The sequence below is a fragment of the Lycorma delicatula genome, chromosome 1 (genome assembly GCF_047948215.1).
Source record: "Lycorma delicatula isolate Av1 chromosome 1, ASM4794821v1, whole genome shotgun sequence".
In the NCBI taxonomy this organism is placed as follows: domain Eukaryota; kingdom Metazoa; phylum Arthropoda; class Insecta; order Hemiptera; family Fulgoridae; genus Lycorma; species Lycorma delicatula.
In genome coordinates this window covers 267400057-267427844 of record NC_134455.1, presented here as the reverse complement: position 1 = coordinate 267427844, position 27788 = coordinate 267400057, and the positions used below count along the sequence as shown (strand labels likewise).

At 32.3% G+C, this 27788-nt stretch overlaps 1 protein-coding gene across 1 annotated transcript in view; it reads right to left on the bottom strand.

The window, feature by feature from the left end:
• LOC142317825 (synaptic vesicular amine transporter-like) overlaps nucleotides 1-27788 on the bottom strand; it is a 100816-nt gene that overhangs the window by 9167 nt on the left and 63861 nt on the right. The window contains exons 7-10 of the mRNA XM_075354376.1: nucleotides 22289-22329; nucleotides 13362-13508; nucleotides 11228-11371; nucleotides 5653-5836 (exon numbers count right to left, since the gene is read on the bottom strand). Of these exons, the coding sequence (XP_075210491.1) occupies nucleotides 5653-5836; nucleotides 11228-11371; nucleotides 13362-13508; nucleotides 22289-22329 (516 nt within the window). The remainder of the gene's footprint in view (nucleotides 1-5652; nucleotides 5837-11227; nucleotides 11372-13361; nucleotides 13509-22288; nucleotides 22330-27788) is intronic.

The following is a 27788-nucleotide window of genomic DNA, read 5'->3' as shown; positions in this document are numbered from 1 at the left end:
GCTCAACCCCGCAATCTCCGGTGTCCACCAGTACAAGGGTCGCTTCCGGTGCCTGGCCCCCCGTGGGACCTGGAGGCGTCGCATGCAGAAGCGATCAGCCTCATGTTCGAAGAAACTACGGCTTCAGCACCAGCGTCCCTCCCGTTGGTATTTTCAGAGGCTACCACCCCTAATGAGATCTTTCCTTTGAATTTCTTCTCGTTGATTTTATTGACGCTGTATCTTTTTACCAGCCGTAGGGGCCCCGGGCGCTCCCGAGCACCATTTAAAACTTCAAACGATATATATTGATGATAGCTACTGGTGTAATCTTCGAGAACTCTCCAACCCTGGATCAGCGTGACCAGCTCTTTTTAGGCGAGGGAAATATCGGGAATCGTTTCCAAATATCCTGGGCGGCAGAAAGTCGTCGTGTTCCCTGTATTGAGAATCACAAGTCCAGTACGTGCCTCCATGTTCAGAATGTATTTCCCTCTGAAGTTGGTATGTGCCATCCCCTATTTCGGGGTGCCCCTACCTTTTTAGTAATTCATGACAAGTGATCGATGGGAAACGCAAGTTACTGGTGTAGGGCACCACGCTTATTCCGCTCACGCTGTTAGGTAAGCTCTAGGAGCTATGTTAGGATATTGGTCGCTAAACCGTGTTGAGGCACAACATCCATTTGTGGCACGGATGTTCGGTTTTAGGCTCTAGGGTGTCCGAATGTTGTGGTGATGGGAGAAATGCCAGATAAACCAATGCGCCATACCCCACTCCACCACCCTGTAGATGAAGTCCTCAGCTACCACCAACCCACCGGCGGTAGCAAGGAAAATATCCTCCAGCGCGTCAACCTTCCGGCGAAAGTCCGCTATCAAATAATTTGGGGTAAGTAACTGCTAAAAATCTTCACTTCACGGCAGAGGACCCAAACGAACCCCTCGTCTGTGCCGTGCCTCCGAAGTTCTGAGGCACGATACGGAATCTATATCCTGGCAGTCCCGAGCGAGTTCCGAAACCATTGGGAGTCATCACGGTCCCGGCACTGCTCACTGATCAGCAGCAACTCGGCTTCCCTCTCCCTGGCTTGCTGTAGCAACAAGTCAACGGCTAGCAGGCTCCTGTTAAGATTGGTTTGTAGAACGATGAACATTTTAACAAAGCCTTCTCTTCGCCTGCTCCACGGCTTCCCGGAAAAAATGACACTCTATTGTTCCGCGTTTGAGGGCCAGCTGCGGGGCGCTCATGCCTTTTTCTCAGCAGAGCATTCACTGAGAGGGCAGAACACTCCTAAGCCTTGGACTCCCCTATCCCACACTTATGGCAGAGCCGACTCCTGTCAGGTCACTTACATCCACGAGTCAGATGCCCAAACCCATGTCACCTAAAATGCTGAGGGACCTGTGCGCTAGGTCTAATCTGGCAGTTCACCCTGCCAATCCTTATCTTGGATTGACTGAGTAGTCTGGCAGCAGCCTTTTCTCCAATCTCTACTATTGCTACTCTCTGCCCTCTGGCATAAGCATTGGTGCTAACCTGGCAGTCTCCTATATCTCTGAGATCTTTTTGCAGTGCTGCTTACACATCCTCCTTCCCTGTTACACAGTCTAGATCTTGGATCTCCTGTGTCTTCCGCAGTTCTAGATTGTGGACTATGGCACCTTTTCCCAGTACAGCCTTCAGGGCAGCACTTAAAATTTGTTTGTTTCTGTTAGAGCTCTGGAGTTCAATCAGAATGTCTCCGGTATATACGGTTTATCGTATTGCCGCTACCTCTGCCTCAGTCTCCTCCAGTTACATCCTTAGTAATAATTATGATAATGAAAATGATTTTATTTTTTTGTCTTCAGTCATTTCACTGGCTTGATGCAGCTCTCCAATATTCCCTATCTAGTGCTAGTCGTTTCATTTCGGTATACCACATAAATTCTACATTCCTAAAAATTTGTTTTACATATTCCATGCCTGCACAATTTTTCCTGTCCTTTCAATATTAAAGAGGCTATTCCAGGATTCCTTAACGTGTGACCTATAAGTCTGTCTGTTAACTATATTTTTTCAAATGCTTCTTTCTTCATCAATTTGCCACAACTCCTCTTCATTTTTCACTTTATCCACCCATTCGATTTTTAACATTCTCCTATAGCTTGACATTTCAAAAGCTTCTACACTTTTCTTCTCAGGTACTCCAATCGGCCAAGTTTTACTTCCATATAAAGCTATACTCCAAACATTTATTTTCAAAAATATTTTCCTGACGTTTAAATTACTTTTTGACAAAAACAAATTATATTTCGAACTGAAGGTTCGTTTCGCCTGTGCAAGTCGGCATTTTGTATCACTCCTGCTGCATCCATCTTTTGTAATATTACCTCCTAAATAACAAAATTCTTCTTCTACCTCCATAATCTTTTCACTTCCTATTTTTAAATTCAATGGTCCATCATCATTATTTCTGTTACAGTTCATTACTTCATTTTGTTCTTGTTTATTTTCATGCGGTAGTTCTTGTGTAGGACTTCAGCCATGCTGTTCATTGTTTCTTCTGAATCTTTTTTACTTTCAGCTAGAGCAACTATGTCATCAGCAAATCATAGCATGTTTGTCTTTTCACCTTATACTGTTATTCTGTATCCAAATTGTTCTTTAACATCATTAACTGCTAGTTATATGTAAAGATTGAAAAGTAACAGGAATAGGAAACATTCTTGTCGGACTCCCTTTCACTTTACGGCTTCTTTCTTATGCTCTTCAATTATCACTGTTGCTGTTTGGTTCCTGTAAATTTTAGCAATTGTTCTTCTTTCTCTGAACTTGAACCCTAATTTTTTTTAAAATGCTGAACATTTTATTCCAGTTTACATTATCATATGCCTTTTCTAGGTCTATAAATGCCAAGTATGTTAGTTTGTTCTTCTTTAATCTTCTTTCTGCCATAAATCTGAGCACTAAAGTTACTTCCATTGTCCCTATACTTTTCCTGAATCCAAATTGTTCTTCAAACACTTCTTCCTCTTCTCTCAATTCTTCTGTACAGAATCCTAGGTAAGATTTTTTGATGCATGACTAGTTTAGCTAATTGTTCTGTATTCTTCACATTTATTTGCTCCTGGTTTCTTTGTTATCATGGCTATAACACTCTTTTTGAAGTCTGAAGGAACTTCCCCCTTTTCGTAAATATTACACACCAGTTTGTATAATCTATATTGTGTACCGAGGTGTCTTGACCTATTAAAGCATGACCTGTTATGCGGCGCCTGTTTGGGTGCATAGGTTGGATATGAATTCAGCACTTCTTCAAAATTTAAGGAGTGCCCAGCGCAAACCCTTAATTGTATGCACTGTAATTGCAATTATATTACATATAATACTAATATAATATATATATATATATATATATATTATTGTAGTTGTATATACATAGTGAAGTATAGTAACACTACACAAGTAGGAACTCACACGTGGGGACTCACCTGTCAAATGAATGTAGATACCAAGTGTGTTTTAAGCGGAAGGAGACCTTGGACATAATGCCTCACAAAAATATTAATTTTTTTGCTTCAAGAAAAAAAAACAGTAAATACAAAAAAAAAACAAAGAAGATAATAAAACTGCACTAATGTATTAATTACATTTGTTCTGTTCCACTAGTACCGTCAGATGCTGCTACCTAGCGGGGGCTAGAGTCCCCACGGCAAGCTTGGTCAGGCGATCTTATCACGCCACCTCCTTCATCATAATGCCGCAGGGAGTGGTCATTATGCGGTAGCAACCTTCTATTATTCGGTGCTCGAATCCGATCCAAGGCGGTCATGTCATACTCTTACTCCGGATGGGCTCCATTCTTTGTTCAGATGAACGTTAGCTTTAATATTTTATTTTATTTTATATTTTTTTATTTTATATATAAAATTATACGTTATATTACAATTCATTTCATTAACTGCCAAGATGTCATTCATTAAACCATTATTCAACAAGAAACAAGGCGTTGTCTTCATTCATCACCTACGAAAGTACAGTCCAACCTCGCTCTAAAATCTACCAGCATTTATAACGATAACTTTTAAAATTGCTATTGTTCAGAATAAATATGACACAAATATATAAATAAAATAAGTGTACAGTAAACCTGAGATAAATTTTCTGATATAATAAAAAGCTGAACAAAAAATTTATCTTCATTTATTCAAATATTTTTATTTATTACTAAAAACTGTTATGAAAAACAAACGGTTAATGTAGGAGTATAATGTTTCAGAAAGAGTAGTATAATATACATATATCAGAACAAGCATTGTCTTTCACACCCATGCTTGTATTTTCGTTCAGTGTGCTGTACAAATAACTACATATTTACTAAAAAAAAAAAATGATTTTATTTTTATGAGTTTTATCCATTAATCAAATAATATTTTCCGCAATGCTTTACTTATGCTTAAATAAATTGTTTGTTTAATTTTAAAAAAATCATTTATTTTTACAAATCACCAGAACGTACTTTTTTCTTTTTACTTAACCTTTTCTTAATGAAGCCTTCGTTAATCCCTATATTCAGTAACACAATCTTCATGGTTTGGACAAATAAAAAAATTTAATTTATTATTAAAGCATAGAAAGTACTTATCAATAAAAATAAAAATAAAAATGTGAAAGAAATGAATATTAGTCCAATCAGTTGATCTTTACCCTTAGTTTAAGTACAGGAATAAAAACAGTTGTTTCAGTTCCCTGAACAATATTTTCTAATTCCGCTTCTTTTTATTTTTGCTGATACTAAAAGTAGTTAAGGATTATTTAGACACTTTGGTTGGAAATCCACTTAATTTGAAAATAAATAATAGTAAGACAGCAGCATGAAATATAAAAAATTAAAAATGTGTTCATCACATGCAACTTGTAGAGTAAAACGTTTGGCAATGATTGTTTAATAAATAAATAGGACAAAATAATATCCAATATATGGAAGTTTAAACAAAATTTATGATTAGGTAGTAAAGCTATAAAACGATTAGCTAGATAAATAAGATAGAGAAGCCAGAAGAAGTGCTTTTTGCTGTAGATAAATGGAGAACTACTAAAGACAGAAGTTCTTCATTTGAAATATCAACAAAATATTTTTAAGGGGAGAAGGAAGTTAGTTTCCATGTAATTAAGAAATCCAGATATTATGGAGGGAAAAGTAAAAGCTATATATATATATATATATATATATAAGACAAGTCAGTGATTTTTATACATGCAATAGATATTCAGGGATATTCAGGGAATAGATAATTTGCTTAACTTGTACTTGTTTTCGTAACTTGTTGAAAATATGAGATTTTTCTGTTTTTAACAACCTACTTTCTGAATTTATTATTTCTGTAGATTTTTGTCAATTATTATTACATTTTCCTGTAAAACATGCAGTAAATAATAACTGTGTTCATGAAATCAAAACACTGGATCAAATCAAATATATGAAAAATTCTTACGTTTCAATGCTTTTATCTAAAAATAAACTTTGTATAATAGGTTAAATTTACAACCTCCTGTCTAAATTAAATTTGATTGTGAGTTCGAGATGGATTTTTAATTTAATAAATGTGGCATTTAAAATTTTGTTCAGTTATTCTAAAGAAAATTTAAGACTATGGCATAAATTAGTCACATCTCTTGTAATATTACCTAATGAATATGCTAGACTGACTGCAGTTTGCTGCAAGGCATAAACGGAACCATAATGTGCGCTGTGTCTTGTGTCCATGAGACTTGCCAACATCGGTACCAAAGCTGCATCTAGTACTCCTATGCCCAAACCCAGTCCAAAATGAGGTAACACTAATTGTGTCATATCTGTTGCTAGTGATACCTAAAAACATATTTAAAATTTATCGTTACTTAGGAAATAGAATTAACCAAAATTTATTTTAGTACATCTATCACAAAACAGTAATGAAAAATTAGTTTGATTTTTATCAAACTTCTTTTAAATTGGTTTGAAATTTTAAAATTAAACTTTCTTATTAATTTCCTTTTTTATTTTTAAAATGGAAGAGTTTTCCATTTTTTGTACTATTTGTACAAAGTAATTCATTACTATTAGAGATCTGATCTCGGAATCCAGCATTAGAGTACGGATATGTCTGGTATAGCCTAAATCATTAGCTACCAGACTATTAATTTGTTTTAGTTAAACTGCTACCATTATTAGGTTGTTTTTTGCTTGGATTTTTTGCACATAAATTATTTTGCGTTTCAATTTCTTTTTCTGTTACTCATATTTATTACTATTTGCATGTTTAATTTTCTTTTAGGTTTGTGTAAATTTTGAAGTTTTTTTATTCTGTGGCTGAAATATTTTATAAATATTAGAAACCGGTTTAACTACTGATAATTACATACTCACAGTTTGTGAGTTACCTTCTACGGGTAGATCAGTTTCTTATTAGTTAGTACACGAATGGGAATGTCACTCGTGGCATTCACATCGGTGGCATCCTGGCCGAGGAGGACTGGAGTGTAATAGCCGAGGTTTCGAAGATGACTTCCGGTAAAGCCCATAACGGCTAGGAACGGAGGGGTTGGCGAAGGGTGTCTTCTCCTACAAGATCAGGATGTAAGACTTGAATGCGTCTGAGAGGCAAAAGCGTTACGTCGCTAAGAAGTAAGGTGAATTGACTTTGGAGAAAATAAAGGAGATGGAACAGCATGGTGTCGCCCTGTGGCAGACCAGATTGGATGAGACAGAGTGTAGGCGTATACGCATGATCTTTTCCCTTACGTTGTTGATTTGTGGGACGCTTCTTGGGTACATCCAAACAAGTATGTGACAAAATTTATTTTAGGGCATGGCGCTTTTCGGTACAAATTACAGAAATTCGGCCTGGCGGACTCTGGTATGAGTTCGCAATGCAGATTATTGGACGATGCTTATCATGTGATATAGGGATATGTTAAATATTACTTAATGCGCACGGATAGCATTTTTCAGCTTGATATTATCAGGTCGGTCATCGGAAGAAGAAGAGGGAGAAGAAGAAGATGAAGAAGAAGGAAGACCCTCTAGTCGCCCCAACATCACGGACTGGAGTCCGGATCAGAGCCCAGCAGAGATGCGTCCTGGAAGGCAGCCATAACAGAAGTGGATGAAGAACTTCTACACAACCTCTCCTTTAAAACTTACAAGTTAAATAAAATAAACCAGCAATTGCGACTGCTCCGGAGTAGGAGTCGCATTGCTCCCTCCTGATAGTTAGTGCCCCGTTGTGGTGTATTCCTTCTAGCCTGTGAAGCGTTAGCACCGCAAGGACTTCAGTGGACGGTCTGAAGGGAAATTACGTCGGGAGGACAGGTTTCATAAGCCTAGCCTTCCGCGGTCGGCCCATAAAATGGGTTCGAAAACGCTGGTTTAACAACGGATTGGAATGCAATTAAATCCGTCCTTAAAATATTAAATAAATAAAACAAAACTTGAAAAATTAGACCCGCCATTTAAAAATAAACCTTTTAAAAACCACGCCCGATTAGAATCATCCAGCAGCAAGGGACTCTGTCCAGGTTCTGCGATAAGTAGGGAGAAATAAACTCCCGCCAACTTTGCATTCCATTCCATTCCATTATCAGGTCGACACTTGATCTTCGTGTTATTTGGAAAAGACGGGCCGAATGGATAATTGTAGAAAGTTTTATCACATATTTGGCGAAAGAAAGGATCGCTGAAAGGGTGTGTGTGATGTTCCACTTGGAGTTTCCTTCTTTTTGTTTTAGTTTAATTTTATTGTTATTTTGTTTACGTTTTGCTAAACTGTTGCTGTTTTTGTTTCTGTTTGGTTATAGATTTGTTTGTTTTTCGTTAGTTATGTTTTACGTTACTGTTACGTTACATTAATATTATTGTTGTTTTGTTGTGTTGTGTTTTACGATTCGTTGCGTGTCGAACCCATTTTTACCTTTCGGGCAGGTAGAGTTCAGTTCCTTCGTTCTTAGTAAGTCATTCAGTCTTCTTTGAGACTTGGTTAGATGTGTTTTATTTGAATTTTATGATAGTAGTACATCGATGGAATGTCGCTTCTGATGTTCGCATCGGTGGCATTCTGGCTGAGGCTAGACTGAAAGATTACATTGCCGAGGTACTGAAGATGACCTCCGGTAAAGCCCATAAGAGCTAGGTACGGAGATGGTGGCGTGACGACCGAAACTGTCACATGTCTTCCCCAATGAGGTCAAGATGTAACTTTAGTAATTTTATTTCAATAACCGTTTATCACAAATAGCGATATCTTACTCGTTAAAATAAACTTCTCTGCAAGGTTTAAGTCTACTGACTGTTCCGATATTCACTTTTTCAACAACTATTTAAGTAAACAGGGTGTCCCATATAAAATGGAACCCATCAATCACTCATCCATGAAATTTCAAAAGTCAAGCTTACTCCCCTACTCGTTACTGAAATGGACTCGTCCAACATCTGAGCATCGCGGCGACGCAGTAGAACACTACCGATAGTAACAACAATGCAATCATAACGTTTAGTGTATTGCTAGAGACAAGATGGTGTTTTCGCTAGATGAACGTGTTTTCATTGTTGAGTCGTACTTCAGTACGAAATCAGTGGTTGCAGTGCAAGATTTGTTTCGCCATATGTACCCAGATAAACCAGCTCCTAACAAAACATCAGTATTAAGGTTAGTTGCAAAATTTAGAGAGACTGGTTCTGTTAACAAGGAACACAAAAGATCTGCGTCAGTGTTGACTACAGATACAGTCACTGAAATCAAAGACTGATTACTCGCCTCGCCAAATAAATCGATCAGACGTTTGTCTGCTGAAATTAATTTGTCTAAATCAACTATTCATCGGGCGACCAAACAATTACAATTACGACCTTATCGCATTCAAACGGTTCATCAACTTCTTCAGCCCGACAACGAAAAACGGCTACAATATTGTCAATGGTTCCGTCGATTTCTGCGTGAGGGAATTAATATTATGGATTCGTTAATTTTCACAGATGAAGCATGGTTTCATTTGGATGGCTACGTAAACAGCCAAAACAGTAGAATTTGGAGTGCAAAAAATCCCCTCGTTTATCACGAAAAACAATTACACCCGCAGAAGTTGGACGTATGGTGCGCGATATCGCGGAAGAAAATAATCGGTTCTATTTTTTCGAGTACATCATTAATGCAGAACGATATCAGGATATTTTATTTCAGTTCATTGCACTCTTGGAAGAGGAAGAGATACTGCTGGCTACAACATGACGGTGCGACATCGCACTACGCAGGTTCAACTTCTGATTTCGTTGAGGAATCTTTGGTAATCGTGTTATCGGTCGAGGCTTGTGGCCACCAAGATCTCCAGATTTGACTGCGGCGGATTTTTTTATATGGGATTACCTCAAAGAAAATGCCTACAGCAACAAACCACGAACACTTGAACAATTGAAAGTCAATATTGAACAAGCTATATTAAATATCCAGCCACAAACTTAGAAAAAAGTTGCAAGAAACGCTGTAAAAAGAATTGAAGCTTGTATTCAAGAAGATGGAGGCCACTCCCAACATTTACTCTAAATGTAAGGTAATGGATGGTAATAATAAAAATTACATTTACTTTTACACATGCCTTTTTATTATTTCAGTACCTACCAATATAAGGTTGGGTTGCGTTTTATATGGGACACCCCATAATCAAAATAATATTTTATTAATTTTTGTACATAGTTTCTTGGGAATAACCTTGCCAAAGTTTAGCTTGTTATCTAGATGGAAAGTAGAAAAAGTAGTGATAAGTGAGTCAGTGAGGGCTTTCCCATTTATATGTATGAAGATATTAATATATGCACTTACTTGATAAAAGTTCAACACGAGGAAAATTTACTCGTTCTTATCACATGATATGGATTTTAGTTATTTTAACCTGTGAAATCCCTAGACATATTTGCAGCAAATGATGGGTGAAATGAAAAAAGCGATGGGGGTTGGTAAAAATTCAAACGGGATCTTGAGGCGTGGTTTCAACAAGTATCCATAAATTTCGATAGTAGGTCAGTACTAAAATAATTTCAAGAAATTTCACATCTGCTACCAACAAAATCTGGTGATCTATTAAGCACAGGAGTCAAGGCTATTGAGAAGCAGGTTCTTAGTGGTAAAGGTTAAATTCAGAATGATACTCGAATACACAAATAAGTATCTTGAAGAAAAATGCAGAGTAAGTAAAGGAATCTGTGAATACTTATAAAGACAAAAAATAAATATTTAGGTTAGTCTTTTCTAACTATCTAAAGCCCTACATAAAATTTGAAGAATAAGGAGAGAGTGAGAAGATGAGAGTGAGGGCATTTTGCCTCATTTTATCATTACCGTAATTTTTCTGTTTTTCCAATTTTGGTAGTTTATAAATAGAAAATGAAGATATTTATCGAGAAGTGATTTTTGCCATTGTTTTTCTCGAAAAAAATTTACAGTAAAATCATGTATCAAACATTCACCTTCCTAAACAAAAGCATTTATTTAATATGGCGGGTGGGAAGGCTCAAAATTTTCAAACACACCATAAAGTAATAATTTTGTTACTATGAAATTCGCAATTTTTCCTAGATCGTACTAGTACTTTCAGTTTTGAAATATGAAGCCGTTTCCATACTTTATTATCACCTATATATTACATTTCCAGAATGTTTATATATCTATTTTTTGACAATTATTTAATTTGTTACGTACAAAATAATTACTCATTTTTAGACCTTCATATAAAGAATTGTTATTAAATTTAAAGTAATCTTGACGTATGTAGCGTTTCTATAAGTATTTATTTGTTATATTTAGAGATTTTTTCTTAATCAATAAAAATAAAGATCAAGATCTTTAACATCAAAGGAATAAAAAATGTCATTATTATGTGTAATACTTTTTAACTAACAAATTCATACGTTCTGCTAACTGAGCGGAACTATTGTCACCAGATACAGACAAAAGAGAACGCTTTCCAACACACAACTCTTTTGAGAAATATTCTTATTTTCAGTGTAAATAATCATAAAATACACGAATAAATGGCAGTTTCTTCTTTTTAAATCTTATAAATAAATCTACTTAATATAATTTTTTATAAGTGTATTTAATTTACATAATTTCCCATTTCCCTAAATCACTGTATATAAAATATAAATATTACATTTTGTCTCCATTTAATTTTTTAAGCGATTGAATGATAAAGGACGTGAAAAAAAATGTTTAAAAATCAAGATAATTACCATAACTGCTGACAAACCGACGAGCAACATAGCAACAATTGCTACTCTCCAACGACTGAAATTGTAAGCAAATGTGCCAAAAAAATTTGTTCCAATCAAGTACGCCAAACTGTCCGGAATGAACACTGTACCAAGTTGCCACTTCTGTAACAGAGTTATAGAATTAATGTTTCACTAGGGATAATCGGAGTTTAATTTCTGGTATTTTGTATGATATTTAAAAAATCTAATATTCTATAAAATGTACATTATAGAAAGATATTACATTTCCAGCGTTTCAGAAAAACCAGCCTATTAAAAATTATAATATATAATAATAAAATTTGAAAATGAAAATTAAGAAAATATAATTTAATCAATAAAAATATAATTTTTTTAAATTAACAAAAAAGAATACATAATTTATAAATTGAATTTTCAATATAAATTACAAATTATCAGCCGTAATATTTCTACCAATTATTAAATTATCTTCACATCTTTCGTACAGTAGGAATCACACTTCATGATCGTTCGTCATAAAGAAGACTTTATTACCGATTATACACTAACTGTATTTGACATTGTGGCTCCAACTGCAACTTAGAAGGCCTTAATTGAAATGATTTATGTATCAATCTAGAACATTGTTTCTAAACCTGGGGATCGCGGTGATATGAAAGGGGGTCGCGAAATTAGTCTACAACTTTACACGTAAACAGTAATGAAATCATTTTATAAGAAAAAAATTTATTATGAACATTTTACTTACGCTTATAAGTAAGTATACATGTAAAGAAAATTAATTAATGAGATGGTCGCGAATGTTTTTATTTCAAAATTTCTCGATACATGGATTTATGTTAGAAGCACACAAAAGTAAATTAATTTTTAGCGCAACCGTAGCCGAAAAACCCTTTTCACCGAGGTAAGACGTGCCGAAAGAGATTAATATTTTCAATGCTTCTGTGACTAAATTTCCATGTTCATTTCGACGAACAAGCCAAAACTTACCCAAAGCTTCAGATTTGATTTGTAGTTGTAACTTTTTATCGGCAGACGTTCCGATGGGAAATGGTTGTGAATCTCAACTGGTAACTTAGTAGCTGTAACAACGTTTTAACTAAATGGATTATCATTACCCATCTCTTCGAGAAATCATTTTTATCTTTCGGGAAATACTCCGCCAACTGAATTTTTAGCTCAGGCATATGCATGCATCGTGAATAATAGTGAATAATACTGCGGTGAATAATAGTGTCTTCTTCATCCAAATTTTTTCACTATAATCGGAAGTGAGTGAAAGCAAATTAAAACATATCAAGTTTACGCCAGTGGTGGTGTCGCTGATAGCATGATATTTTCAACTATGCTTAGCTAATAAAATTTAAAAAAACTTATCGACAATCAACAGAAATGTCACATACCTATTCATGCTCTCAAAAGCAATATAAATGAACAAAACTTGTATTATTGCCAGTTGTATAAATAGTATGGGGGTTACTATGTTTACGTGAATTTTACCATAATCTTAATGTTTTCAATAAACTAAATCAGTCATATTTCAGTTACATCATCCAAATTGAACATTTTCTTTTGTTTTTGTAGGACTCATCACTGGTCGATTAGAAGTTTAGTCAATATTCTATTTTATGTACAGTTCTAAATCAGCTATTAGCCGGCTTTTTTCTTGCAATAAAATTTTGAGTATCTAGCCAAATCTTGTTCTGTAGTAATTAGTTGTGTACAATAAGCAAGTGAAGGCGTGAGAAAGCAATAAAATATAATCAACTCAGGAATTATTTTAGCCGTTTTGTAAATTAAAAGTAACGAACACCCTAATTCTATTTAATGATTTACGGCTTATGCGCAGAAAGCCTTCATCATCAGCTTATTAACAAGGTTGGGTACTTTGCTACTTTGGTAAATAACTATCTATTAATAACGTTTTTCTAAAAAGAATTATTATTTCTCTGTCTTACCCTAATTTATTTCTGTAAATTTATAGTGATGATGCAACTTATGTTTACAACTCTACATGAAGTTCTGTCGTACCTATATTCACCAGAAAAACTTACCCGATTTAATTTTAAAATGATTAAAGATTTCAAAGGTACATTAAAAAAAAAAATCAATGACATTTATATTTTTTTACCTTCGGTTTCATTTTTTCTATCAACCAAAGAGGCAAGCAAGGTTCAAGTATAGCCATTCCAGCGGAAGTTAACAGTATAGATCCCGCAGCAGTTACAACCAAACAGTCCGATAAAAGATGGCTCCATGTAGTTTCAACTACTGGTTCCTAAAAATAATACAGTCTAATTAACATGTTAAAATTCATTTTCTCTCATACTATAAATTACAGTGTAATTAAGAATTAAGTCTAATTACAAAAGGATATCTATATATATATATATATATATATATATATATATATCCTTAGTTGATATAATTTGGGTTTAGTTGATATAATTAGTATAGAATTTTTTAAATCAGCTGGTTTTGCGCTTGATTCTGGTCGAGGATCTTTCTCATATATAATTTAACTCATTTTCCTCGTTTGGGGTTGAACCCTTGTGGAGTTCGTTATATATATATATATACATTTTTTGAGAATAATACAAAAAAATTAGAGAGAAAGTATCACATAAAATATTTTGAAAAAAATATAATGACATTACCATTTATTATAGCTTTAATGAGTCTTCTAAGTAATCATAAATCTTGTTAAAACAAATTGTATTTCTAAGATAAAAGAATAAAAATGAACTTATTAAGGAAGACAACTTAACTTAATTAGTCTGGCTAGTTTCTAAGCTTTGATGCAATTATATAATTGGTCTTCCCAAGATTTTATGTCAGTCGTTGATTATATTATTCAAATTACAGGAGGCTCATGGTTTAATACTGTTTAAGGTTTGTTGTATTAGTCGGGCCGTAAATTAAGTGACCGCTAAGTAGAAGTATAAGACAAAGCTAAAAAATAATTGAAGTACCCAACCGGCTTGTTTTTAAAAAATATTTTATTACGATAACTTGAAATTATTTTTGTATAAATCCCTATATTCTCGTTCAATTTCCGTCACAAAAAGCGGACTATATTAATGACTCTTAATGAACCGTAATATATTAATGAATCTTTAATAACTACCTACGCTAGACAAAAATCGACAATAAATAAAGGGAAATTGAAGAGTTAAATATTTTAACAGCCAATTATAAGCTATTTAAATAGATAAATGACAAAAATGAATAACAGTTTCATTATTTTCTAGCTCAAACGACAGCTAAAATAACTTCGGTTATATGGTTTTTACTTTGCTATTTATTATTGTATTCTAGGGATACCTAACTATAAGTAATAAATAAACAATAAATACAGTAATAATGTCAGCGCTATTCCTCTTCTCGCATGCTTATTATTTGTATCTCTTATTGAAAGAGTAATACGTACGCCCTTTGACGATAGGAAATGTATGAATAGTGTAAAAATGCCGGTTCTGGGGCATGGATAAGATTATGTCTTAAGTTATTAAAATAATACTAATTCCATAAAAACATTTTAGTCAAAGGTCATTAAAAAATCACGTTATCGGCAATAGGTGATCAGGGGTATATAGCGCTCGTTTAAAGCATTGTTTATCTGATCAAGATCTTAAATTTTTATGGAAAGGGTAATCAATTTTTAAAGTGTTTGTAACACGTTCAATTCGTCTAATAATTTTTTATAATAATATCAATCAAAGTTCAGTTGAATTAACTTATTTACTGATAATATATTTATGTTTTTTAAAACCGATTTTATTTTTAAAAAGGCGCCGAATTATTCACTTTTTGAAGTGATACTTTCTATTAAAGATTACTTAGATTCTTTTTCAAATTTTACCTAATTAACTTGTTGATAGCTAGCGGTGTTAACAAAACAAACCTATTTAATTAAATACCTCGTAGATATCTGGTGGTGTAAAGAAGCAAGCTCTTTTTTTAAATAAAATTTTGGCTTTTGAATACCTGGTTGTATTAACGAAACGAGTCTTTTTAAATTCATTTGAAAGTAATAATCTTTTAAAATGTAAAATATTAACAAAAGTAGATGTTATAAGAGATGTTACAAGAGTAGATATTATAATTATTTTGTTTTTCATTTTAGACTTAAACAACTCCTGTTTCATCAAAAATGGTCTCAACAGCTACCGCTTCAACATCCAAGTTATTTTTCAGTATGCATATGATAATAATTATTTATTTAATATTATTCTACTAAGAAAAACTTACTATCTGAATAATTATGTTATTTAAGGAAAATTGAACACGATTATTAAAACTAATTATCCTTATTTATTTTTTGACTTAAATGAGAGCTGCTGAATCAACAACGGTCGCAACAACTACCACAGTAATGCCAAGTTACTTGTCGGCAAATGTTTAGCACTTATTAGTTACTTAAAAACATCGGTATCAATACTAACATACCAACACCTACAACTGAAACAGCTAATTCCTATTAGGCATACTCATTTTCCTCATAAAATAATATTGTTGCATTAACATACTAACAGTCCTTTAATTTATAATGTGATGTGTTGTAATTGATGGGATTGTAATATATATTTATTTTTGTTTCAGTTCGGTACCAATCTCCTGTTGTCATCAACAAACTGGTACCAACAATCGCAACAACTAATTCAAATTACGTATTTATTTTTTTTGGTAAAATAATACTGATATTTAACAAGTTATTTTTAAGTTTTACTGTGTTGTAATAGATGAAGTTTTACCATGTATTTATTTTGGTTATTTAGTTTCGCCCGCTATTCGATCGACTACTTATCGATAAACAACAAATCATCACCAAAAACATAAAAAAACTACAAGAAATTTCCATTAGAAAAAATATTTTTTCTTTTAAATTCTTTTTTAATTTGAAAATAATTCAGTGTCTATATAGCTATTTGTATGCTCATTCTAATTGTCGACAGTATTCTGCTGTAATTATAAAGAATGACAGTTCGGTAAAATATTTGTACACTGCCGCTAATAAAAAGTACGAATCATTTTGACTAGCGGTTTAGACGTATCCACTATCGATATGTTGAAGGAGACACCCAAGTTACCATTAAGTGTTAAGCCAACCAAGTTACCAGGTTTTATGGCATAACTATTGAATCCTATGATGTGAGACAATCTGGTTGGATAGCGATTATAATTAAGTATAAAGTTTAGTTCTTAGGTTGATGAATTCGCCATTTAGGTTACATTCACCTTTAAACTTTTTAAAAGCACGAATAGTCGGTGGGTAATCGGACATGTCAGAGAAGTTAAATAAATCAACCTGTATATCTTTATAGAAAATTAAGCCTTAGTGATTTATTTTATATAACCCTAGCTTGAAAGAAACACTTCACAATGAGTTTGATCGACATATTTTCTGACTAAACCGACTCTAAACCGATGTAAACATTTTTCGAACATGGCATTGTTCTTAAGACATCCTTTCTGAATTCGTTTGATGCCGGCTAACAGTTAACGGTGTTCAAGTTAATGTAAGCTTTTAACCACAAGATTGAATATACAGCAATATATTATATACGTTAAACAAAATCCGTTGTTGTTTGTTTATTTTAAATTAGTTTAATGATAGTCACAACTAGTTCGATTTTTAATGTGTATAACAGTTTTTGAGTTAGGAATAGAGATATTTCCCTTATTGGGTCATGTAGACTTAATTTGTATCGTACATTTACATCGAAATTGAAGGATCGGTTTGTTCCAGATTATCGTTTTTTATAACTTTTCTATAACTCTGATCCTATTTCATTTCATCAAACGTTTCTAGAACTAGTTGGTTAAAACATCATAAATTTCTTTTCTCTCATTAAAGACGATTTCAACTGTAGTTTTTAATATTTTATGTCAATCTTTGAATGAGAGGCTGCTCATTATCCGCCTTCCATTAGATAAACTATCAAACTTTCATTAGATATTTGACTTTTTTTGGGCAATGCCTAAGAGAGTAATTTTCTGCCTGTCATCAATTTTAATTTTTATAGATTATTGATAAGTGTAAGGGTCTTGCTGAGGGAGCCGCTTCTTCACGACAGATATCTTCAATTGTTTGTTTCCTAGAAACAAACTTTATAAGCTCTACAATTTATCGACTTCAGATGGTTCACACTGTTTTAAATTAGATCACTCAATCGATTTGTTTCTATTAGCTTGGTACGTGACACGGTTCAATTTAATACATTATTGAGTTCAAGCTAGTTTTCATCCATAGCTTTTGATTTCAAACTTTGATAAAACAGTTTCAAAATTTGAAAAATGTTTTCATTGATAAGATTGGATGAACCACCTCTTTACCTTTTTCTTTTTTTGGAAAATCATGCCAAAAATAAACTGACCTCAAACTGTTACATAGTACTTTATTATTATATCAATTAAACTGACTTTTTCACCTTCGATTTCTTCGGATAGTTGCGGTCGGTTTGATGGAAGAGGCTGAGGAGTGTTAGACTTAATGGCTAGATCTGAAATTTTCTGGGTCGATTCATTAAGGGTTGACGCATCTCTTATTTCTCAATTATCATATCACTCCTCAATTCTTGAGGAGTGATATGAGAGGCTTGTTAACATCCTACTAGTACGATAAATTTTACTCTTAACATCTCCGCCATGATGTTTTCGCTTATTATCGCATGGCTCTTATCCCCTTAAGAACAGAATATACTGTAATCTTCTGGGCATCAGTACAAAAAGTTATTTCATTTATTAGCATTTTTAATTAATATTTGATGCTAAAAATTTAGAACTGAATCTATCTCTTCTATGAGATGAAATAAAACCTAGTTTGATGGAATAAAAAGAAGTCAATATGTTAACGCAAACACCAGTCATATCGCTATATTTTATTTTGGAATACTGTTGTAAAAATTATTAAGTATAGATACACTGTGCAATTATTTTGTGTTACAAAAATAACATCTTTCTATAGATTTTTATCATTAAAGCTATATTTCGATACGATCTGTTACATGAAATCCTGTGGGTTGACCACAAAACCTCTCTACTTCAGTCTCTTTAAAAAATTAATTTGCAATTTGCTATATCTAATAACGAATATGTGTATGCTGCATATTCTTCTATTAATTTAAATTAGAATGTTTATATGATTCACAAAATTTTTATCTGATCAACGTACAAGCGTAAACAAATAACTGATCAATCTCGATCTGTTTACTTTCTACTACAAACCTCTCGAAATAAATCATTGTAACAGTGGCAACAAACGCGCTACATATATTAACTTCAACCACTCTTTCACATCATATCCTTTCTAATATATTGATCAATAATAATGTTAGAATACTGAACGGATATATATACTGCACCCTCGTGAGATTACTAACTGTCGAATACAAAATTTTTATCGCAACATGCATTAGTTTTTGTGTTAATAATCTCATAATTAAATAAACTGAGTACCGAAATATTGCTGGAAATAGTAGTAAAAATATTTATTATATTATATAAAGTAAATCTATTATTTTAAAAATATTTTTAGTAATATAAAAATTAACATATTTAGATTAAAATCAAGTTAATACGTAACACACCTTTGAGGAAAAAGAAAGGGCAAAACAATGGATAATAAAATGAACGTGCATATGATAGAGGAAACGGATCTAAAAAAAATCAATATCGTAATGTAATTAATATTAAATCCTTACTATCCAACTATTTATCCTATATCAATTTTTCAATATTATTATTGTTCCCTTGTAAAGTTAAAAAAAATAAAATTACAAATGATGGAAAATTTGGCGGTTAAAACCTAGAACTTGGCGATTTAATAAAATAAATAATAATCATTCCGATATTTAAACGAAATATTTTTATATAGAACTTTTAAATATTAAAATGCTGATAATAAATATTAAGTACTATAACCATATAATTTTAAATAGTAAACACCGCTCATGAGATGTTAATTTGAAAAAAAAAATAGCGTGTACAGGAATTGAAACATTAAAAAAATATGTCCATGTTTATTCATTTACACGTCATTTCACACGTCTATTCATTTCACAGTCCGAAAATTAAAGGACAGACAGTATATTAAATATACTATTATTTTCTGAAAAAAAATATTAGCTAATAAGAATGAGTTGTCGCGTTTGTAATGTTGGTTTGTTGTCGATAACTTGCAGGAGTAGCGTTCAAAACTGAAAAAAAAAAAAACAAATTAAAAAAGTTACACTTATGTATTATAATACAGCACATTACAAAGTAAAAGACTGGAAGTATGATGAACAATATAATATTATTTTACTCGTTTAAGAAAAACTAATTTTAACAGGAATATGTTATTTTATATATTGGTGTCTGTTGTTTAGTGTTAATATAATGTAAGTAACTAATATTTACTATAAACACGTACCGACAAATAATTCTTTGGTGGCGTTTTTTTTTTTTTGGTAACTATTACGACTGTTGTTGTTAAGCTAAAAATGCTGCCACAACACAATTTTTAGCTTAAAGAAAGTTAAAAATAACAATAAACTAAGAACATGTACTCCTTTTGTTAAATTTTACATTTTTAAAAATAATCCTTTCAGATTAATTAAAAAGGTAGATAATATTGACTTCGTTAACATACCTAAGTCTCCACAACCTTTTAAAATAAAAAGCTTGCTTCTTTAACACCACTAAGTTATTTAAGTTACGTATTATTAATGAAAAAGAAGATATGTACTCACCAACAGAAGGTAATCAGCTAGAAGAAAGAATAATTCCATTACAGTTTGCCTCGCTCTTATATAAATCAAATAGATTTAGAATGACGTAAATGCATAAAGAGTAAACAAGTTAATTAAATCGACATCAACTGCATTGTTATTATTGTTATACTAACAGAACGAGTAGCCCGTGATAAAAACAGTTTAAAATTCGCCCTTTTATTTAAATCAAGTGTGTTTTAGATGATGCGTTAACAATAAAGAATAAAACTTTGACACCACTTTAATCAGACGACAACAACAGCTCATCCAGTAATTACCAACCTTGAAATATTTGAAAAATTAAAGTATAATTATTAACCCAATACTTGGAGTAGAATACGTTGGCTATACTGAAAAGAAAAAGGGAAATTCTCACAGGGAAAATTGAAATAAAAGATGGCAGGGAACTGTGTCACTTGTGCAAAATCCTACAATACTACTGGTTCTTGACATATTATCCCCGACATGTAGAATGACTGAATAGCAAAATAACTGAATGCTTCACGTGTCAATTCTGCAATTCTACTGGTATAGGTTCATGGAGAAAATCTCCCAGATCTCGAACGGTCGAATAAACCGGGTTTGAACTGCTAGCTGTCCCCCCTATCAACACTTTTAAAGATTAGTTTTTCATATTTAACGATCTTTTAAAAGTACGTTCACTTTTGAGCGAATGCGCACATCCGAGCCCATTCCCATGGCACATCCTAGATCGGATAAACAAACCATTCTTTGAACCGGGTCATGATGGAGGGAATTTAAAAATAATATCGACTGAACGTACCACCCTTCGAAGTTTTTCTCGAAAAACTTATTTTCTTTCCCCCTAAAAATTGAAGATTTCGATCAGTTGAAAATAATATGCTTTGAACGGGCTCGCTATCGCCACCATTCTTGAAATATATAGATTTAGTTTTTCATTTAATAAAAATATTTTAGATATTACATACTCCTTACATATATACGAGCTGAACGTATCATACTTTTAACAAGCTCACTCTCATCGCCCTTTACAAAGATATAAATAACAATTTAAAAATTTATTTATTATGATGTTTGACTACTTATTTAGTGAAGTCAATAATTTATTTTGAACGACTTTTAAACCCATATTTATGACGGCCGCAGTTTTTTTTTTTTTTTAATGAACTTAGACTCAAATGTTTCTGTTGATGTCACCAATATTTTTGTTCTTTCTGTAATCTTTCACATGACTTTGTCCTTGTTTCAGAAAAGGCATTTTACACATTACTTTTACCACTACAATATTTTCCGTATTTAATCATATTTTTATACCAGTGCAAAATTTAAAAAAAACATCCTCTATTTTTTCCTTAATCCTTTTACAATTATTAATAAGTGAAAATTAATTTAAAAAATGTATGCTGTCAAATTTATTAGTGAAACCAGAATATTTTTCCAAAAGTGAGCAGTAAATAAAACATAATTGGGATTATCAAGGTGGCATCGATTAAAAAAAAAAAAAACATTGACATCAATTTAAACATACATAACTGTTGTCAACATATCGTAACTTGTTTGCTTTCACGTTTCATTTGTTTTTTTGAAATTCCTATAACGTATTTGTATTTTAAAGAGGATTGAATGCTCGGCTTATCCAACAAACAATTACGCTATAAAGCATATTGTTCAACAACCTGACAGGAAACAGATTCTCTAGCAGGTCCGTGTGTAGTCGATCTCATTTATATTACATGTAGGATTAATTGGGATTACAAGTCAAATATTTAGCAGGAAACCACCCGGCTGTATGTACTTTTGTAGAACTCAAAATGTAATGAAGAAGATGTAAAGAGTATACTCACGGAATAAACCCACGGAAAGTAGTATTGAAAAATTGGCCCCGCTCAATGGATGCTTTAAAGTTTTCTTAAGAATGCACCCATCTACCTCACCCTCAATCTTCGCCAAATTAGAGAATTAATCGGGACGGTAGTGACAAATTATTAGAAAAATGAAATTTGTAGATATTAATTCATAAAAGCAAGCGATTGTACTATTGTTTGTAACTACCTCTGTCTGTATGTAATTTTCATAGAGCAAAAAGATTATTAACTGTGAATCTATATGTGGCTGTGTTTGACGAAATTCTACGTAGTGTAACGTATAAATCAAATTACAATAGATGATATAACAATTATATTAATCTAATTAAATAATAATTTACAGTTCAGTATTTGTAATTAACTTAAACAATTAACAGATAGTCACTAGTTATATGTAATTAGAAAAAAGATGCATTGAAAATAAATAAATAAGGATAATTTACTATATAAATATTTACCTCATATTTTATTTTTAAATTCAAGAAGCTCAGCTGAAGTCCTGTAAAAAAAGTTTATTTATTGAATCTTTGTAATTATGAAATCGTAATTTTTACAACAAAAAGTAAAGTATAGTTTGCATATCAGCTTCTTAACATATTTGTAGTAATAATATTTCTAAGAGCAGACGGTAATTAAAAAAATTAGCCTATTTACTTTCTCTTGAGTAGATTGGATTTTTCAAATTAGACCCCAGTTTCATTGCATCTATTCTGAGAAACTTTAGGGTAAATCTGACTTTTGAATTTATTCCAGTAGTCTGGGGAAATAGCATAGTATTCTTTATTTCGAAACTTGTAAACAACGGCTTCATTAATTCTAAAGCACTTTAACCTAACGTGATTTATTTTAACGAGAATGGAGATAGTGATATTTTGAAAGGAGTGTAACTTAGTACCACTCCATAAATATCAAATAAGCCGGGATGGTACAATTAATCCTGTCAATAATCTTATCATTATGATTAGAAATAAATCTGCGAGCAGCAAAGTAGCGGAAATGATATGCATTGTTGGTGTAAGGGAAGGAGTTGTTCTTAATTAACTTTGAGAGTACAATTTTAATGCACTTTATCCTGAAAAAATAAAATTATGATATGCATAAATTTTCATTAAAGACTCTTGGATTAGATCAGCTGATGAGGTTAAATATCTAATTATTATCACTGGTAGGAGCACTCGTACACATAAATTAGGTTGTATTAACAAAGTAAAATGATACTTTGGCATGTCAGTACTTCATTAATAAATCATGCGACAAGAAACTGCCGATAAGTCAGTGTCTGTAAAAATTGTAAATCCTTATATAGATTAGGTATGGGATGTCCGTTAGATATAGAATGCTGGTCCTATACTGATAATTCTACTTCCTTATCTTTGAAGCTTTTAAAATTACACCTACAGTTGCTCATGAAATGCTGTTAGGTATAATCCTTCTTGATCTTAGCATCCCAGCTGAGGAAAGAATCGTTGCTTAAAGAATGTTTTTTTTTTTTTTTTTTTTCTGGACTTTGTCAAGGTGATAGTTAAAGTAATGGTCATTCCTCCATTCAAAACAGGGTACTTTACGCACGGAATAATACTGTACTGAGCATAAAATCTTATTACATGTGGAAAAAATGTAATTTCTAAATTTCTTTAAAGTCTCAGTTAATGTTTCTGAGGTTTCTAAAAATGTATACATTTTTATCGGACTGTTCATGTGTCACTGGAAAAGTCGATGATAGGATTTTTGTGGGTCATATCAATTCTTAGGTACATTTTTCTATAACTGGAGATGGTTTGGGCCGATAAAATCATAACGATGTTTGCTGAATCTGGGAGCGCTATAGGCTCTAAACAGTTTCGCTCTCTACCGGCTTGGGACTGAAATAAAGTATTTTAGAGCTATCATCGCTTAGTGATGATGAATTACGCTGGTTGCTTGATCATAAAAGATGTGAAGAAAAAGACCCTTTCTGAGCAAGAAAAGTGCTGTACTCTATCATTTTTAAATCAGCATGAAGGGTTGTCAGGACAATAATTTTGTTTAGACAGGACAATCTGATGATAGGAATACACATTGGAAAAATTGACTGGTAACAAATGTTTACAGGTTACTTATTCTAGAACCTTGTAAAGTCCTTTCTGATTCCATAATTAGCATAAATAAACAATTCATAAGAAGGTTATAAGTTTCAAAATGGAGATGGTATTTTCAAGTTTCATTTAAAAATAGGAGCTAGCCATTTAATTCTACAGTATATACGAAAAAAAAAATCGTTCCATATTTCTTTAGTGTATTCCAAACATCATTAAAAGCAGAAGAGTAAAAGAACATGTTCGGGTAAATAAAAGAAAATAGATGTATAATACGTACATTTGGAAAAAAATGTATATCTTCCATAAATTTTGGAGTAATGATCCTCTAAAGGGAATGTCCCTTTTTAAAGGAAATGTCAAATGCAAAACAATTTTTAATAAAAACCTTTCATAGAAAATTACAGCTTTTATTTTCTTAGCCTTGCTATGCTGTCAGAGAGGGTAAGTTTCCATTGCCAGACCTCTTTCACGTAGTCGTGTATAAAAGAAATAAAACGGTTCGAATTTAGAACTTCCCCTTTTTTATATCGGAAAAAATAAGATATAGATTACGTAATAAAACTAGCATTATTACTTTTTTATAATTTGTTAGTCCACCTTATCTCATTAGTTAAAAGATAATAATTTCTGCAAAATCTTTTTTATTGTTGGAGTTGTTAATACTCATAGCTAAATAGAATAAATAAAACAAATTCAATACAAAAAAGAAATACGGGAAATTGCGTATCTGATTCTAAGCATTCCACTTTTGTTCCCGCTGTATATACTTTTTTAGGATTACATTGCCTACATGTAAGCGATGTTACATGTAGCTTTTTTAAACGCTAATTTATTTAGGCTAATTTTTTGTAAACTTGCATTATCTTAAAATGATTAATTTTGGTTTTCTTATTCCCATGTTTATTTGTTTTATAATAAACAATATTGAAAGTAATATTAATTGTAAGAAAAATTTTAACTTTGAAAGAAATCAAAGTTTTGAATATTTTTCAAAGTTAAAATTACAGAGTGGTGTAGAACTTCTAATAGTAATAATAATAATAATAATAATAATAATAATAATAATAATAATAATAATAATAATAATAATAATAATAATAATAATAATAATAATAATAATAATAATAATAATAATAATAATAATAATAATAATAATAATAATAATAATAATAATAATAATAATAATAATAATAATAATAATAATAATAATAATAATAATAATAATAATAATAATAATAATAATAATAATAATAATAATAATAATAATAATAATAATAATAATAATAATAATAATAATAATAATAATAATAATAATAATAATAATAATAATAATAATAATAATAATAATAATAATAATAATAATAATAATAATAATAATAATAATAATAATAATAATAATAATAATAATAATAATAATAATAATAATAATAATAATAATAATAATAATAATAATAATAATAATAATAATAATAATAATAATAATAATAATAATAATAATAATAATAATAATAATAATAATAATAATAATAATAATAATAATAATAATAATAATAATAATAATAATAATAATAATAATAATAATAATAATAATAATAATAATAATAATAATAATAATAATAATAATAATAATAATAATAATAATAATAATAATAATAATAATAATAATAATAATAATAATAATAATAATAATAATAATAATAATAATAATAATAATAATAATAATAATAATAATAATAATAATAATAATAATAATAATAATAATAATAATAATAATAATAATAATAATAATAATAATAATAATAATAATAATAATAATAATAATAATAATGAGGTAGCTGTGCAGGAAGTAAAAACCCTGCAAAAAGTCAGCTACTTCGATGCAAAAAAAATAGTTAACGCCCGTAAGCCTAGAGCAGCAACATCTTATGCTCAGGCTGCGGCTACTGTTCCTGCTCCTGCTCCGATTGCTGTAGATGAGGTACAAATTATAAATAAACTTGCTCCCACTTTGGCTAACATGATTGAGAGGATCATCGAAAACAAGATGAAACCTCTTGGCAATAAAGAACTCGTTAAGCCAAAGATAGTGATACAGCCTGCTGAAGATAAGTCGATAAAAGTGAAAGTTGCTCCTCCAGAAAAGAAAACGGACAATAAACCTGAATGTCAAGTCCGTCTCAGCGAGATCCTCGATGAAAAGAAAAAGGCGATACCTACAGAGTCTGTTATGGAGGCTCCCAAGCCTCCTGTAACTGAAGTGGCCTCTAAGCCTCAGAGGCCACAAAAAATCACACAGGGGGGGCGAGTGTCCCCCCTCCCACAGGCGGTGACCGGTGCGACCCCCGTGTTGGGGAGCGGGCAGGTTGTCGCCTCTCAATCGGCGCCTGAAACCGGCGCCGATCCATGCCCGTCGTCGTCGGCGGCTTCGGTGGTCTCCGATACGGAGACCGGAAGCCTTACAGGCGACGACCTTCTCCGCGAACACGATGCTGTTCGCAGGATGGAGAAGAAAAGGAAAAAGGGATGGCCGAAAGGAAAACCCAGGCAATAATTTAATTAAAAATTAAAAATTAGCGAGTCGATTGTACAATGGAACATCAATGGATGTTTTTCAAACATCCATGAGCTCCAACGCTTGGTACATGACGTAGACCCGATTTGTATATGTCTGCAAGAAACGCATTTCCGCCGAAATGAAAATTTTAAATTAAAAGGATTCGATATATTTCGGCGAGATCAACCGCCAAATGTAAGAGTTAGAGGTGGAGTAGCTATATTAACATCGACTAGAGCTACCACCGAAGCGGTTGTTCTAAACACCAACCTACAAGCGGTCGCCGTTAGAATGAAGCGACCGCTTAAGATCACTGTGTGCAGCATATACTTACCGAATTACGATTGGAATAAGGATGACATAGAAAGATTAATTTCCGAGCTTCCCCCACCTGTTTTACTGGTGGGTGATTTTAACGCTCATAATTCTCTCTGGGGATCGGATCGAGTAGATCCCCGTGGAAGAGAACTGGAAGGGTTCCTGATGAATTCTGATCTTATTATTTTAAATGACGGATCAGGAACCTTTTTCAATGCCAGAGATGGATCGACGTCCTGTATAGATCTTGCACTCATAAGCGGATCGATAGCACCGAGGTACAGCTTCCATGTTATAGACGATCTGCATGGAAGCGATCATTTCCCGGTGCAAATTGTAACTGATGTTACTAGAACAATATATCCCATCCCTAAAAGATGGTTATTTGAAAAGGCAGACTGGACGAGCTTCACAGCTAGAACGATGCTCCCAGAAACAACCGGAGTTATCGGAGACGATGTCGACGCCATAACAAATGCAATAATCGAGTCGGCATCGAGATATATTCCCAAAACATCTGGGAAACTTACAAAGAAACCCGTTCCATGGTGGAACGATGAAATAAGTGAAGCTATAAAAAGAAAGAAAAGGGCGTATAATGCCTTTAAGAAGCGTCCTAGTATAGAAAATCTTGTTGCCTTTAAGAAATACAGGGCGTATGCAAAACGTGTTATGATAGATTCGAAAAAACGATCCTGGCAGCAATACGTGTCATCCATTGACAAAACTACTACTGCATCAGATGTTTGGAGGAAAGTGAAGGCGATTTGTGGGCGTAATGATTTTACTCCCATAACTAGCCTTCAAGATGAAGATGAAATAAAAGATACTCCATATGAAATTGCAGAGCTGTTATCCAATCATTTCGAAAAGGCCAGCAAAACGGCCAACTACGAGGAAGGTTTTCGAACCAAAAAAGAAGAACACGAAGGTCTACTAAATTTTGGAACTGAGTATAATTACTCATATAATGTACCATTTAAAATGGAAGAATTCGCGAAGGCGTTG